The sequence below is a fragment of the Carassius carassius genome, chromosome 13, assembly GCF_963082965.1.
Source record: "Carassius carassius chromosome 13, fCarCar2.1, whole genome shotgun sequence".
NCBI lineage: Eukaryota > Metazoa > Chordata > Actinopteri > Cypriniformes > Cyprinidae > Carassius > Carassius carassius.
Window position 1 is genome coordinate 23,144,325 of NC_081767.1, and position 16,384 is coordinate 23,160,708.

The window sequence follows — 16,384 nt, forward strand, 5'->3', positions numbered from 1 at the left end:
GTATTAATTTATTTTCATTTTTTCCATAAATTTTAATACTAACTTTTGAATATTAGTGTATCATGTTTTCAACAAAAATATTTAGCAACACAACTATTTTTAACATTGCTAATAATAAAAATCAGCACATTTACATTTTGAACTATATTCAAATAGAAAACAGTTCTTTTAAATTATAAAAATATTTCACAATAGTAAATTGTTTTACTGTGTTTTTAATAAAAATATTTTAATCAAATAATCAAAATATGCAGCCCTGGTCAGCATATTGAAAAACATTTAAAAATATTAATTATTCCAAACTTTTGACCAGTAGTATATCGTATCATATCATATCATATCATATCATATCATATCATATCATATCATATCATATATATTGGAGTTGCTTGACAGTCGTGGTCACATTAAACTTACATTATAGGGTGAGTAAATGATGACAAAATATTCTTTTTGGAGAGAACTCTCTTTTATGCATGCAGCCCTATTCGAAAAGAAAGAAGATAAAATTGTTACACTTCTAGGAGTTTATCTCTAAACGCTGGAAGCAAATCAGCCTGTGCTCTGTTTTCTTGTTAGACAGTTGTGTCATTGAAAAACAAAGAGTTGCAAAATATGGCACCTATCTCCTGTGGTCGCGACTCTTGTTTTTCTTTCTCCCCCACCCTCTTGCCTTCTCTCTCTCTCTCTCTCTCTCTCTCTCTCTCTCTCTCTCATTACAACTGTCACCAAGCTGCTCTCCTGGGAGGGGTTTAAAAATAACACAAATTGTGCTAGCTCCACATATCAAATAGTCCCTACTTCTTTTAACAAGGTTTGTTGCAGGTTTTCGCTCTCTGCTATTTGTATCGACTCTCTTTTAAGCCCAGGTACAAGAACTAAAGTAGACTTTTCCTTTTAAAAAGAATCTAAAATAAAGAAACAATGTTTTATATATATTTCAATCCAAACATTTAGACTAAATGACGGACAAGACAGAATCATACAAAAAACTTAATTACAGTACAATTGGATGAAATATACTGTAGAGTAATATGTTTCTTCTCATACATGAATTTGAGCATTGTAAAATTTGTAACAAAGCCTTTCTTCATAATCATAATTGTTCTGTGGACATAGGGTATGAATATGGATAAAGAGGCTCATTTGCATAATGAGACTAATCTAAAATCAATTAGCAAATACATCTGAAAAATTTGCTGCAATTTAATTTGCAGTACAATATAGTAAAAATCATTTTAGAACATCTAGCAAACGCAAATCATTAGCTGGTGCATTATGCATCGATTTTCTTAGCAGATGATATTTCACTAATACTATGCAGAAATCATACTGGACAGGCATCTGAGAACAAAAAGAACGTCTAAGGTTATGTATTTAACCCTGGTTCCTCAAAGGAATGAGACACTGTGACGAGAACGCTTTGGGGAATGCCTCCAGCATGACGTCTCTGAATAACGTCTGTAATCAGTCCAATGGATGGGCGAGACGTCATAGGCGGGTGACGTCAGAGACCGGGAAGCATAAAAGCACGAGCGGCAAAGCCGGCATCCAGCCTCAAAGGATGAAGCAAGCACTGGCCAGAGATGCCGGAAGTGTGGCACTGCGACGCATTATTTCGTTCCTTCGAGGAACCAGGGTTACATATGTAACCTTAGTCGTTCCTCTTCAGGAACTTGAGCTGCGTCGAGAACGCTTTAGGGAACAAGAATGCCCATGCCGCCAGACTTTCAAATCTCTGCCTAGTGTGGAAGAGAACAGCTAAAGCAAGAGAAGGAGACAGGAGCCGGACAGTAATCGGGGACAACCCATCCAATGGCCAAACTTCAAAAGGAGTGAGTCTTGACCTCCAAGAGAGGGGAGATCAGAGGACTCGAGGCTTAGGATAGCATCCTGATCACCGCTTAGCATAAGCTTCTTCTGGCCGGAGGCCTCAGAGCACCATGGAGGAAACATGTAACCAGAGGGTTTCTGCCCACTGACTGGCCACTGAGAGGGGCACAGTAGGCCACTATGGCCACCACGTAGACTTTCAGGGTGGAGTGGGTCAACCCTGCGGAGAGAAGGGCCTGCAAGAACTCAAGCACTGTACCAACCGGGCAGTTAACTGGGTCGAGCTGGAGGTCTCCGCACCAAGAAGTGAAAAGCTTCCACTTCAAGGCATACAGTTTCTTCATTGAGGGAGCTCTGGATTGGAGAACAGTCTCAACAACCTCGGTTGAGAGACCAGAAGCTAAGAGTTGTGCCTCCTCATAGACCACACCTACAGCCTCTAAGCTCCATGTGGGGTTGCCTGCGAGAGGAGATCTCTCCTGATGGGAAACTCCCATGGAGTGCCGTCAAAAAGAGAAAACAGGCCCAAGAACCATGCCCGGCCTGGCCAGAACGGGGCTACTAACAGCAGCCAAAATCCGTCCCGGCACACTCTCTCCAGAACTCCCGGGAGCAGAGCAATCGGGGGAAAAACGTACAGATGAAGTCTTGGCCATGTCCAGGGGTGGATCTAGAAAAATATTGATGGGGTGGCGAGAAGGGGGCAGGAATTTTTGAGGGGTGGCAACATAAGGCAGACATATGTATACTGAAATTTAGTCACAGTTTGATGATAAATAGTATATGTACACAGTACAAAAGGGCACAGGCTGCCATTTACAAACTTAATCTCATGCAATCAATGTCTTACATTTGAAACAGTTCATATAAGGAATAAGTGACCATACAATGTGATCACACTTATTGGGAGATAGAAGTGTGATAGAAGTAAGGGGCATTATCACAGGAAAGGCATTAATGTTAAGACACAGGTGAGGAGTGGCAGATGTGTGAGAGGGGAAGCAAACTTTTTTTTTTGACTGTGACTGTATATACAAAATAAGAAACATTAAAAAAATAAACACTGCTTCATATTCAGCAGGATTTACACCATTTACACCAGTGTCACATTTTAAACTTTGTTTCTCACTAATGCATACAGTATGCATCGACATGTAATTGAGAGCATTCTGAAAGATTAAGTGTTAGTAACATGTCAATTTATTATAAGAAACACAAGACTTTAATAGCCAATGACATTTACAGCTGGGGGGACTCAACTGATTTTTTACTGTTTAGTGTTAATCACTATCTAACTCAACCAGTCAAGAGCTACATTTAGCATGATGTTATAAGAATATGGTCCCTGAAGCATAGGTTTTATTAGCTGACAATAATAATAAATTAATAAACATTATAGGCACAAATACAAATGTACTTTTAGAAATTGTTTTTTGAAAAATATGGTGTTATTGTTTTGGCAAGTTTAAATTAAAACATCTATGAAAACTTGTGTGATTCCTTTAAAAGAACGTTTTAGTAGATCTTAGTATATTTTACTGTGCAATTTCTTACATAATTTCTTAGTTAGACCAAACTTTTATTTTGGTGGGTTGTAGACATTTGTGGTGGTGGGTTGTAGACAGAGTTTCTGTGTTTTTTAATATACTTTTATTATTATTAGCTATTAGGCCTACTTGAACTATATCATAATCTACTGTGCAACACAACTATATTTCGGTTTTAATTTCTTGAAGTTATACCGAAATTTTATTTTGACAGGTTGTCGTAAAGTTTATGTCTGTGTATGATACGAATGATGATAGTTTTATCAAATGAAATGGTGAAATCCTCTCATAGCGCGCTTGCGTGCACATGTTGTAGCCTACATCATGTGTCAATATAGTGAAGAGCTAAAAAACACCATGCATGCTTCTGTGTGTGTGTAGTAGTAGAGCACACATAGATCCTAGAGACGTGTAGAACAACAATTGCAGTCTTTTTGACCTTTAATATTCACAGACACTAGTCCATATCGAGATTTGATTAAATGTACAGCCCTACTTTTTATATATTCATTCAAAAATGGCCAAATTCTGCGACGTTCTGCTTTACACAGCAAGTTCCATTTGTGACTGAATTCCGCGATTCAGGTGCTATCATTATAGCTTCATTTCTTGATAGACAGATAATAATTTTTTTTTACCTCTTTCCTCCTGTGTCTCCTCGCTACTCCGCTTCGCGCGCACTCATAAAGTTTTCCAAACAAATGTAAAATATAGTCTATTGCCGCTCTGTCGTCTTCTCGTGCTGGCTGCATTCACTGCAGTCGGACATTGGAGATTCTCATTGGAGAGGAAGCCAGAGGGGACAGTGCGATGTATCTCGAGTAGCAAACAGATCCACCCGAGTCTGGCCAACCACTCCAACTCTACTTCATCACCTCAGTGTGAATCCGTCATTCCCCGGGCCTCTGCCCCTGCCTCGACAGGATGGCTGCTTCCATATTAAGATGCCCAGGAATGTGGACTGCTCTCAGTGAGAGGAGTTCACCCTGGGACCACACAAGGATCTGGTATACTAGTTTGTATAAATGGTGTGCGCGTAGAGCCCCTTGGTGGTTGATGTAAGAGACCACTGCTGTGTTGTCAGTGTGCAGCAACACATGGTGACCTGTTAGGTCTGGGAGAAAGTAATGTAGTGCTCGAAACACAGATTTTTGGCAGAGTGGCCACTCATGACCGCACCCCAGCCGGTGAGGGATGCGTCCGTCGCTAGCATTATACGGTGACAAGGAGCTCCCAGCACCGGGCCCTGGGACAAGAACCAAGGTTTTCTCCACATGTCCAAGGCACGTAGGCACTGCTGCGTGACCTTTATCATGCGAAGTGGGTTTTCCCTCGGGAAGAACCCCTTGGTCTTGAGCCACCACTGAACGGGTCAGCAGGCCAATAGCATTCACGTTGGACGCAGCTGCCATCAGACCTAACACAAGTCTCTGAAACTGTTCGACAGTGAGTGACCGGCCTTCTCTCACTCTCGTGACTGCAGTGAGGATCCACTCGATCTGAGCAGGTGACATACGTGCCTGCATCATGGTCGAATCCCACACCATGCCCAGATAAGTGGTTTTCTGTACTGGAGAAAGCACACTTTTCTTGGCATTAAGTCTTAACCCCAGCTCTTTCATGTGAGCGAGAATGACACCTTGATGCCAAACCATCATCTGCTCTGATTGAACCAATCGTCAATGTGGTTGAGTTGTGAAAGTGTGGGGTGCGAGTGCAAGGCCAGAGGAAAATCCGTATTGGTAGGCTTTTGCCCCCAAAAGCAAACCTCAGGAACTTCCGATGAAGAAGGATGGAGATAAGTGCATCTTTTTGATAGATCATAACACACCAGTCCTCGGACATGGCTTATGCAAGTGTGCTGAACTTCAGTCCCCTGACTGAGTGGTTCAAAAAACACAGATCTAAAAAAGGACACAACACCTCAACCTTCCTCAGGACAGTGAAGTACCGGCTGTAGGACCCAGACTCTGCAACCCAAGGAGGGACCATCTCGATGGTCTCCGTCCTCAGAGAGAGTCTACTTCTGTTCCATTACCGGAGCCTGCTTAGGGCCCACCAGAACTGGATTCTGTGGCCTCTCACTAAAGTGTGCAGGACCCACTGAGACACATTTGGCAGTAGTTTTCACGCTGCCAAATAGTCTACTAAGGGAATCAGCCTCTCAAGACTGATCTCTGGTGTCATCATAGCAGTAAGTTGGTTGCCCTGAAGCTGCGCACTGACAGGACACAGGCGAACTAGCTGCTCTGGAAACCTCTAAAGGAAGTCGCAAGCCTCTTAGCACCACAACGTTTCCGGGAGGTAACTGAGAGAAGCTCTCAGAGGGCACTAAGGAGAGACGGCCACTGTGACGGCTGCGGTGTACACTGCTCTTCCCCATAGGGGTCTGCCCTCCGAGGTCCTGAGCCACAGCATCAGGACTCTCGTAGCTGAAGTCTCCTAAAAATTATGGTCCTCAGACCCCCGTCGTCTGCTAGGAAGACTAGACCAGAGCCTGCTCGGGGCAGGACCCCATGAGGCACACTTGGCAGGGTCTCCCACACCGCCATGTGACCTCCTAAGGGAACCAGTCTCACGAGACTGGCCTCTGGTGCACCTAAAGCCACTAGCTCGGTGCCCTGAAGCGGCGGACCAGCAGGGGACGACCGTACTAGCTTCTCTAAAGACCTCCGTAGAGGTAGCGAGCATCTTACCACCGCTACGTTTCCGGGCGGTAACTGGGAGAAGCGCTCACCGGAGACCACTGCGCTCTGGAACACCGGCAGGGTTGGCAGATCGATCTCCTGAGGGCAATGAGGAGAGACGGGCACTGTGTAATGCAGTCAGGGGCGTTAGGACGTTATGACGAAGGCTATCCAGTGAAAAAGATGGTCTGCAAAACTGCTTTCCACTAGAAGCCTTTGGCCTGGGAGTGCCGCTCAGACTCTAGCATCTGCGGAGTACAAAAAGTGACACCCCCGGCACGAGGGTCTGGAACACGGTAGGGTTGGGACTGCTCCGCCCAGCAGCCCCTGACCGCCTCAACCTCCTCAGAGGAAGAGTGGTAAAAACACGTCTCACACAATAAATTACATCCCAAGACCCCTTGTACATCTAACTTCACATAGTCAGATAAATATGTCATTTTATTCCTCAGAATTAAATGTAGTCAACAACCAGACGAGTCAACACGGTCTGGTGTAGAAAAACTCACTCAAAACGAAACAATGTAATACACGCGTTTCCTCGGCAGCGCGCATGTTTTTTTTTTTTTTTTTTTTGCCACTCAACATCAACAACATCAATCTCCTCAGAGAAAGATGAATGCTGCAGCTGGAGATAGGACGAGCTGTCTCCAACCTGTTCTCCAGATCATGTGCAATTCCCGCGATCGCGGTCACTGCCATGCCTTAGCAGCAGCACAACCGCAAGATCGCATGCACGGACACACTCCTCGGAGCGTGCCCGGTAAGAGCAGAGGGCTTAACAGCGAGAAAAGCACAATCAGCCCCCCGAGAGCCGATTGCATGAGCTCCATTAATTAATGCTGCTCATTATAATATTAGGCATAATATGCTTGTGTAACTGGTGCTTGTGCAACTGGCGAGCTCATCAACGCCTTCCACATCAAACTCCTCAGAGAAAGACAGTGTGTTGCACCCTATCACCGGGGAGAAAGTACCGCAAATGCGGGCTTCCAAACCCCCGACAGCGGGCACCAGATCTAATGGTTAAGGAAGAAGTTAGGGACTTGCCCGTCCACATTCCTTCAGCCGGATCCGAAAGCGAAACCCGCGAGCACAACCACCGTTCACCTCAGAGAAAGCGGGGCTGGCACCGCAAGAAATGCCAGTGAAGGCTCCCTCCTCAAAGAGAGCCTTCTGAGAGTGAAGAAAAACGCTCGCATCGCAGCCGTCAACTTCTTCGAGAGCTGATACTGCGCGCTTCCCTCTCAAGCAGCCAACACACGAACTGTCCCTACCACTTTTTTTTTCTTTTTTCTGGCAGGGAAAACACACAGCCTGCTCTCACCCAAGACTTCTCTTGATTGAAGCTTTGACAAATGGAGCTTATCAGTTGACAAACGACTCTAAATAAGACTCACAAACAGATAGCGACTAACACACATGCAGAGCACTTGCTGAAGACAGAAGGCTGGATGCCGGGTTCGCTGCTCATGCTTTTATGCTTCCTGGCCTATGACGTTCGCCCATCCATTGGACTGATTACACACGTTATTCAGAGACTTCACGCTGGAGGCATTCCCCAAAGCATTCTCGATGCAGCTTGAGTTCCTGAAGAGCAACTAAACTTCTAATAAGCCCCGCAAATGGGATTTCTTTTTATTATTTTGAAAGAAAATATTACTTCTATGTAGCAAAGACACATCATTTCAAATAAATGCTGTTCTTTTTTCAACATTGATTACGATAAGAATTATTTCAAGAGCACCAAATCAGCATACAGTATAATGCTAAATTTACACTGCACAGTTGGCACAAGTGCTTCTGAAGTGGCATTTAGGCATCTCTACACAGACTGTTTCATGATGCTCAGAGGTGGCATAAATAAATTTACGTACCAATTGCACTTTTATACAGTACTTCAGCTAAGAGCAGGTATAATTTACTCTGGCTTTTATAAAGCATTTTGTCTTTACACAGAATTTTCAGGCACAGAGCAGCCTTAACTTGGCTGTGTAAAGACTCCTTTAGAAGGATTTCTGAAGGATCATGTAGCACTAAAGACTGGTAAAATGGCTGCTGATTTAGCTTTAAATCAATGGAATAAATTAAATTTTATAAATATATTAAAATAAAAAACAGCTATTTTGAATTGTTAAAATATTTCACAATAAAACTTCTTTCAAAAACATTTTTATGAAAAAATCTCACCAACCTCAAACTTTTGAGCACTAGTGAAGTAAATGAACATGATTTCATGTTAAGAACAGAACAGAGTCTGAGAAACACATTCGCATTAATGATTTAACATGACATGATATAAAGCAGATTACACTCACCATCCTTATCAGCTCTCCGGAAAATCTGAAATGATACACATACACACACATACAGAAATACAATATATTAATACAAATTATTATTCATTTTAATAACATTATCATTATAAATCACCTAAACCTTCAAATAATTCATCCAGAAAACCTGATCAACTGCTAATCAGAGTTTAATATCGGAAACCTGTTTGATTTCAATACTAAACTTATTATTATACAGCTGTCTAATCTTAAATGTACATACAACAATTATTTTTAGATACTGGCTGCAGAAAAATAAAGTACATGCTAGAAAAGACAGATAAAAAGTATAAAAAAGCATCTCTCTGTAGAGTTCAGTGTCAGTCAACCTACTCAGAAAGCTATTAAATGAGACTCTGGTTCTATTGATAAGCTGACTGTAATTCAACTGCGTGACACCTTGGCCCTTAATATGGTGCAATGATTAATCTTTGCATTACATTCAGAAAACCACCAACACAAATTATATTATATAGGCATTTGATCAGATAGAGACAAAAAAAGCAGGAAAATCTGACCATGCCCCCAAGCCATGCCCCCTGGACTTGTTATTTACAAAATATATTTTATAACATTAAGTTCCTTTTTAAATCAAGACTAAGCAAGTTTTTATATTGCTGATGTGTTTGGTTGAACTTGTAAGAGACTGAGTGAGGTCCTACTTAAGTCTGCAAGAGCAACCTGATCACACGGTCCAGTCAGATGTGAAATGGACCACTTATGACTCTCTGGTAACAGGAAAATCACAGTCAATAGAATGTGCTGGGAAGCGTTTCTCACTACGGTCTGATTTTACAGCAGTCGATCCATACACCCTTCAGCCTTTCTCATTTTCTAAATAAATAAATACAGTGAAGCGTGAATTGTTGTGATCAGATCCGGATGTCCATGTTAAACATACTGGCTGCTCAAGCAAGAATAGAGGTCCATGTTTTATGACTGGACATGCATGTTTATGTCTCGAAGAGGAAGCATCCGATAATTGAAACACATATTGACAGCACACAATTTGATCTGCTTCAATAGAGTGATCAGCTTCTGCCGATGGTCTAAATCACTTCTCAATTGGATTTAATTCAATCCTGACAGCTAACAGAATTCCACCTGTCTGGATCCTTCACCATCACAGAACAAAGGCAAAAGCCACACAGAAGGGATAAATCGACATTAGAACAACCACTGAAGCATCTGCAGTAGAACAACAATGGGATTTTTCATTCTCTTGAACTAAGAGGAGAGTGAATGTGGGAACAGTGACATGTCCGATCAATACTGTAATGTATTTTACAAAGCGCTTGAGAAGCACTATTGGTATTTAATCTTCCTAGCTATTTTATATCTTAAAGCAAAAGTGTCTGCAGCAGTAATTGCCAGGTCTGGTTTTCAACTGGTGGGTCGTGTCCCAAAAATTGGTTGCTGCAGGGATGCTCTGATTTTGTGGACAGTAAAGGAAGTAAAACAAAATGGAATTTTTTACCATATAACCATGCATATTTAAATAAATAAAAATAAAAAGGATTATAACTAGGATTATCAGACTCTATTCAATTAGGGTTCACCTGCAATAAGGATAAAGATGGTTTGTGTGGTTAATAACTGGCTGCCCAGAATATGAATCCATTGCAATTCACGAGACATTTAGAAACTAAAAGTTTCCTACTCAGCTTACTGTACATTACCACTCAAAGCAGTAATATTTTCTTATGTTTTTGAAAAAAGTCTTTTATACTCACCAAGGTTTAGTCAAAAATACAGTAAAAAAAATTCTACTTGGTCAACAGGTTTCATTTTGAAAGAATTAGATTAAATATTTCTGGAAACACAGTCACATTTGACAAAATGTAGGAAACTTTTTTACGTTTTTATATAATTTTTTGTTGATTATATGTTTGTGCACAGTTTGTTTTTGTGATTCTTTTAGTGTGTATTATGATTTTATTAAATCTGAATAAAAACAATATTCAAATATTGTAAAACATTATTTTAATTTAAAATAACTTAAAGTAGAAACTGCAATACATTTTTTTTTTCAGGATTTATTGATGAATAAAACGTTTCACAAATTTGTTAATTTCTTTTCAAGAAAAACTAATAAAAAAATGACCCCAAAATATTTAATAGTAGTGCATGTCTTGTTAATAACTTTTAAAATAAAATCTGGGTCCTCTGCAAAACCAGCTGAGAATCGCTAAACGACAGGATCCTGCTTTGTTATCACTAGACTGTATCACAGTAACAGAAGCAGATGATGCCAAACGGTCTAAAATGTAAAAAGAGAAGTTGAAAATAAGAACAGAACAACCATTAGCTGGGAGTTACATCACTATTTCTTCATTGTGATTGTCTGCTTGATGTGTTTGAGAATAAAGGGGGTGCACTAAAGATAGGAGGTTGTTAAATACCATTTGTATGGTCTGACAATATGAAGTCACTTAATGTAGGTGACCCAGTTTGTTTGCACCTCAGAAGATATATCACTGTATGACAGGAAAAGGGCACAACTACCAAAAGTTCTAATGTTCTGATGTGAACTACGAAGCTACAAGTTGACAAAAGGGAGGGAGAAACTAAATAAGTACAGTTAATTTACATATTCATGCAATTAATGGTTAATATGTATATAAATACAAAAGAAAATGCTTAGAAAAATACATTAAGGAGAAACCAGGTACAAAACAAAGTACAACTAGTGCAACTGAACCAAACCACTATCTATCAGAACAATAATCAAGTTGAATCCTGCAATTTGAACAAATCCAGACAACACAGGGAAAAAATAAGGCTCTGTTTCAAGACAATGACTTTGTGCCCAAATTTCCTCTTTGGCCCATGAAGGCTAAAAGACTCTTTGTGTTGACAAAAGAAGATGAAACAAAGAAAGAGGTGATGAGGTATTAGGCAAAGGGAGATAAAGATTTATAAAGAGTGTTTGAATGGAGAGAGTGTGACTCAACATTGGACTTGTTTAATAGCCACTAATATGTGGACTCACATTTAGACTTGCCAAGTCAATTGGATTGATTCTCAACCTTTGGCTCAAATCCAGTTCACTGAACAAATGGCAAATATCTTTGTATTTTGAAGTTCAAATCAATAGCGCAATAAAGTCTTTAGTAAATGTCATGTGCGGTGACCATTTGATCATCTGTCTATTCTCACACTTCCAGCATCTTACTTTTAAAGCGTGAACTAGAGCGCTACTGTAATTTAGTGCACAGCATTCAATCCCAGTGGAAAAGAAACGTTCAAAAAACATTAAATTCACTTAATTACTCCCTTAAGCCAGATGAGGTCTGGGACCTGAGATATGATGATGTAAGAATGAAATATTGTGCACTGGGAAACACACTAAGCCTTCTTTATGACAGCTTGTTAGTGCTCCACTGTTTTCACTGTCAGGTTTGGGGAAGCCGTGCTGAGAGAATTCAATATACCCTGAATGAATCCATAACTAGTCTAGCCGGTGAATCGAAAGCTTTCTGAAATGCAAACGGGGGCCTTTACAATTGCTCTGTGGCTCTGTAGTTTACCAATGCAGTTTTAAGGCCCGGTCAGGGCTGATGGCTGATCCAGGAATAGACGTGGCAGCAGACATGTCATTTGGAAGCGATAGATAGAGTTAAGTAATGGAATTCTCTCACAAAGCATTGGGGGAAATCAATTCCCCTACAAGCACCTGCGCTCCGTACCGAGGTCTCCAGGAGAAATCATGTATACACATGCTCAATATCCATAAAAGACAACACCTCATTATCTGCTCAACCCCTCCCTTATTCATTTCCTCCACCTTCACTATAGTATCTTGGGTGCATTGGCGCCTCTGGTCTTTTTCTGAGGTTTTTAATTAGTTTTTGTCCCCTCTATAGTCTTTTTACCTGAGACTGTATCTGGGTCTAGGACTGATCTACTTATCACTCTCTTAAATGTTTTAACTTCTCCCCCTAAAAGCAATGCAGAAATCTCAAGAGGTATGCCCATCAGATACACATAATTATCCAGCACCGATGAACAATACTGAGGCAATACTTTGACCTACTAAATCAATACTGCTGAGACCTCGCCACAGCAGCCAACCACAAAGTATAACTGCCGGGCTCACAGGAAAAGCACAATAAATTATTTAGATCCAAGTATGCTTCTCAGAGATACGGCCTTAAAATCAGAGCAAAAGAACTGTTGTATAACCTTAGAATGCTGAGAGGTACAGCTGGATGTTTCACTGCTTTTTCATGAATCTAGTGTATGTGTAGATTATTCTACAGTTTGGTTTATTATTTCAATACACATCCTAAAAACTCAACTGTATTTCAATATGACTGTGAATGTACAGTACGTGTCACATTAATTATTCACACTTAATCATACCCTAAACAGGGTTATCTTGCAACAGTGACCATCTGGCAGTAAATTATCCCACTTATTATAAAATAAATTACTACCAACTAAATAAAATATTGATTTGAGTTTACATGAATAGTCCATTATACATTATTACACTGCAACAATATATTACACTAAAATGACCTAGTTATCTATGATTTAGATGCAATTGTAACTTATCTTTTAAGCTCTCTCTCTCTCTTTTATTTCTTTTCGGTTTGTTGTAGCCTACTTCCGACCGACAGATTTTGGTTTGTTGCTGGGGACTCTATGAGCTTCGAGCCATCCATCAAAGGTTTTATGCTCACAATGTAGGCCTATATTAAAATTAATTTTAATTAATTTTAGGCACGCGCCAAGAATCGTAAAGAACCAGTGCGCGGAATGATACGCGAGAGAAACGCCGGTTTGTTGCCAAAGGCAACAGCGAAATATATAATTTTAATTATTACACAAAAATTGACTGCTCACGATTAGCCAATCAGAATTAAGTACTCCAGAGAACAGTGTAATAAAGTAGGCTATATGACATAGGAATGATATAAGTGTCAAATTATGCAAAATGGTTGAATTGGATAAAAAGTTAATAGGTCTATGTAAAAATGTATAATTGCTGTAATTCATCGAGTGCCAAATGTTGGTTAGTTATTTAAGTGATATTCTTTGCCTTTTTATGGGATTACTCAACACTCTTCTGAGGCTGTTTTAGCCAATTTAATAAAGTTTGTAAACGAGTGCATCCATTTCATATTTCTTTATACATCAAATAATAAAATATCAAACACCTACATCCAAAATGACAGAAATGCCCTTTCGGGGCTCCGGTGCAAAGAACTGCTCCTGAGCCACCGCCGCCTCCTCCTTCACATATTCCCGAGTAGAGATGCTTTTATTGTCGCTCATCTTGGTGACTATCCAGCGGACGAGCCCGTCTATTCCACCGGGCTGAGAGCCGCTGTTTCCGGACTGTGCAGCCGTCGCTGTCTCGCTGTCCTGGGCCCCGGGATTGGGCTGGTCTTTGCTGTCCTGTGCCCGGAGTTTGGCTTGTTCTTTGTGGAGCAGTTTTTGGACGCCGTCCCTGCAGTAGCGCGCTGCTTGTTCACACATCCTTTTGCCGCGGAGCGTTCATGCTGCGCGCTATGGGGGCGATCCCTCCCTCCTCTCTGACATCAGCAGCAGCAGCTGCACCCATCCCAAAAACTCACCCATCCTGTCACACCTAACTGAAGCAGTTCAGTAGCTAAGTGCCATCCATTTAGCTCAGATAGAGAAAAATGAACAAGAAAAGCATTATTTGCACTTTAGAAAGAGAGTAGCTACTAATACAGCAGGAATCGATGTTAATGCCCATTGATCCCAGAAAATAACTTTTGAATTAACCATGCTGATGTGGTTTGGGTCTTATTTTGGCTTTTATTGTTGGTTTCCTACAGTATCCCTCAGTTTTAGACATTTAGATCTACCATTCCTGTATATGCCTTACGAATTTTTTTATTATAGTTTTATTAAAGTAAAAGTGTAATAACGTTTTGTTGGCGGATTGATTACCACAGTTTTACTAAAAATACCATGGTTAAATTACGGTTAGTGTAGCAAAACTATATACATGTATGTATATATATATAAAAAAAATGATATATTTTTAATATAATATATATAGACAAAAAATGATATATCTAGATTTTCTGGGATTTTATCGGTAACAATCAATAATCAGATGATATTTTGCTGAGTGTGCTGCACTGCAGGAGTGCCATGGACAGCTGATTCTGTGTGGTGGTCAGTTCATATCAGTGACAGAAATTAATATTTTCCAACAAGTTTAAAATTCTTTTTACCCTTTATGGACATTTTACCTTTGTAAAACCATTCTCTCAATAAAATCATCAATAAAGTAAATTACAATAATAAGTCATTCGGGGCTATTACTACAAATAAAATCATTATCAACAAAATTCATGCAATGCAGAGAAAACAGAAGCTGCATCTGAAGGGGCATTTAGATTCATATACACACTGTTTTAATGCAAGGCATGAATGCTTTAAACAGTTAAAAATGCATAAAAAATATTTTGATAACGTAATTGAACTTCCGTTTATTCACCACCAGAGGTCATCATTCACAACACATACTCTCACACTACACAGTACACCCTGGACTCCTTTTCCCATGCTCCACTGCACCAATCACATTCACCTGATGACTACTGTATCACATACAGCTGCCACCAATTACACACACACAGCACAATCATCACACACTTTATAAGCATTGGACTTCCTCTCACACACTGCCAAGTATTGTTCTGCACATATCCCTCTCCTAGCAATAGCTGCGATTCCAAGCCATCCCATGTTTGTTTTCTTAGTCTTGTTTCAGTTTCTAGTTTTCTTAGTCTTGTTTCAGCTTTGTAGTTTTCATGGTCTTACCTTAGTTTCTAGTTTTCATAGTTTAGTCTTTTTCTTGTCTTGCCTTGTTATTCGTGTTTTGACCCTTTGCTCTGGCCTCTCGCATAGCCCTCTGGATATTGTTCATTCAAAGAAGAACCACACTTGCCCTAGGAATATTCTTGTGTCTTGCCCTCTATATACCTGTTTGGCAGTATTTGACCCATGCCTGTTACGACCACGTCTCTGTATAATAAAAGCTTGCACATGGATAATCATGTCTCACGACTCGTCAGCCCCGTTACAGATTCATTCGGGAACGAAAAACATGTTTTTCAGAAATGCAAAACAGTGCTGTGCTTTTGTTTGGAACCATTTTTGTTGGTGAAATATGAACATCTTGTTCATTTAACTTTTGTATAAAATCAATATCAGATTTGTATATATAAAATATATAAATTTTCTGCCCCATAGCTTGAATTTTGGGAGCATTCTGAATGCATTTTATTATACATAATCATGCCGTGAAATAACACTCTAAAATCAGAATTCTAATGTTAGCTAGTGTTTAAGCTCTCATAACTCCGTGCCGGCCCAGGCTCTGTTGCTGCCCTAGGTGAGATTAAAATTTTCACCCCCCCCCCCCCCCCCCCCACACTAATTTTTTTTTTTAAATGCAGATTTTTCTTTACTATACTATAATTTTACATAAATACTGTTAAGAATTAACATAAATAAGTAGTTAATAAATTGTGATAATAATTAAATGGAGATGTTGAAGCACCTGTAGGTATTTTATGAGCGAATCTGTTCAAATAAAATAGCCTATTGAAGAGACCATGAGCTACTCCCACATCTATGCTAACAGTGACAAGAACTTATTAGAACAAAGAGGAAATATGAGCAATATGAAATGCCTATATTAGTCTAAAAAGGCTATAAAATAGACAACAAAGACAACAAATAAAGGCTACATTTTGTAATTTATTTGTATATATTAGCCAACTAGTTAGCTAGTTAGTCTAATTAGCATACCCATACCTTTCATTTCAATTTTATGCATAAGTACAGTGGAAAATAACATACTTAAACTTTATTTATTTTTATGAAGCCTAGATTATCCTATAGTCATTGTCTTTTTCAAAAGATATTTAGACACTTTTTGGTGAATTAAAAGAAACAGTAGGCTATGTAACTGATATTAAAACAGAAG

General features: G+C 39.8%; 1 protein-coding gene across 3 annotated transcripts in view; it reads right to left on the reverse strand.

Annotated features, from left to right (window-relative positions):
* LOC132156126 (N-terminal EF-hand calcium-binding protein 2-like) overlaps positions 1 to 13,952 on the reverse strand; it is a 96,164-nt gene extending 82,212 nt beyond the window's left edge. Inside the window, exons 1-2 of one of the 3 annotated variants that reach the window (XM_059565000.1) lie at positions 13,573 to 13,952; positions 8,386 to 8,410 (exon numbers count right to left, since the gene is read on the reverse strand). In XM_059565000.1, the coding sequence (XP_059420983.1) occupies positions 8,386 to 8,410; positions 13,573 to 13,890 (343 nt within the window). In that variant the 5' untranslated portion in view covers positions 13,891 to 13,952. The remainder of the gene's footprint in view (positions 1 to 8,385; positions 8,411 to 13,572) is intronic. The other 2 variants (XM_059564999.1, XM_059564998.1) reach the window with 2 other exon arrangements.
* Between the last annotated feature and the right edge of the window lie 2,432 nt (positions 13,953 to 16,384).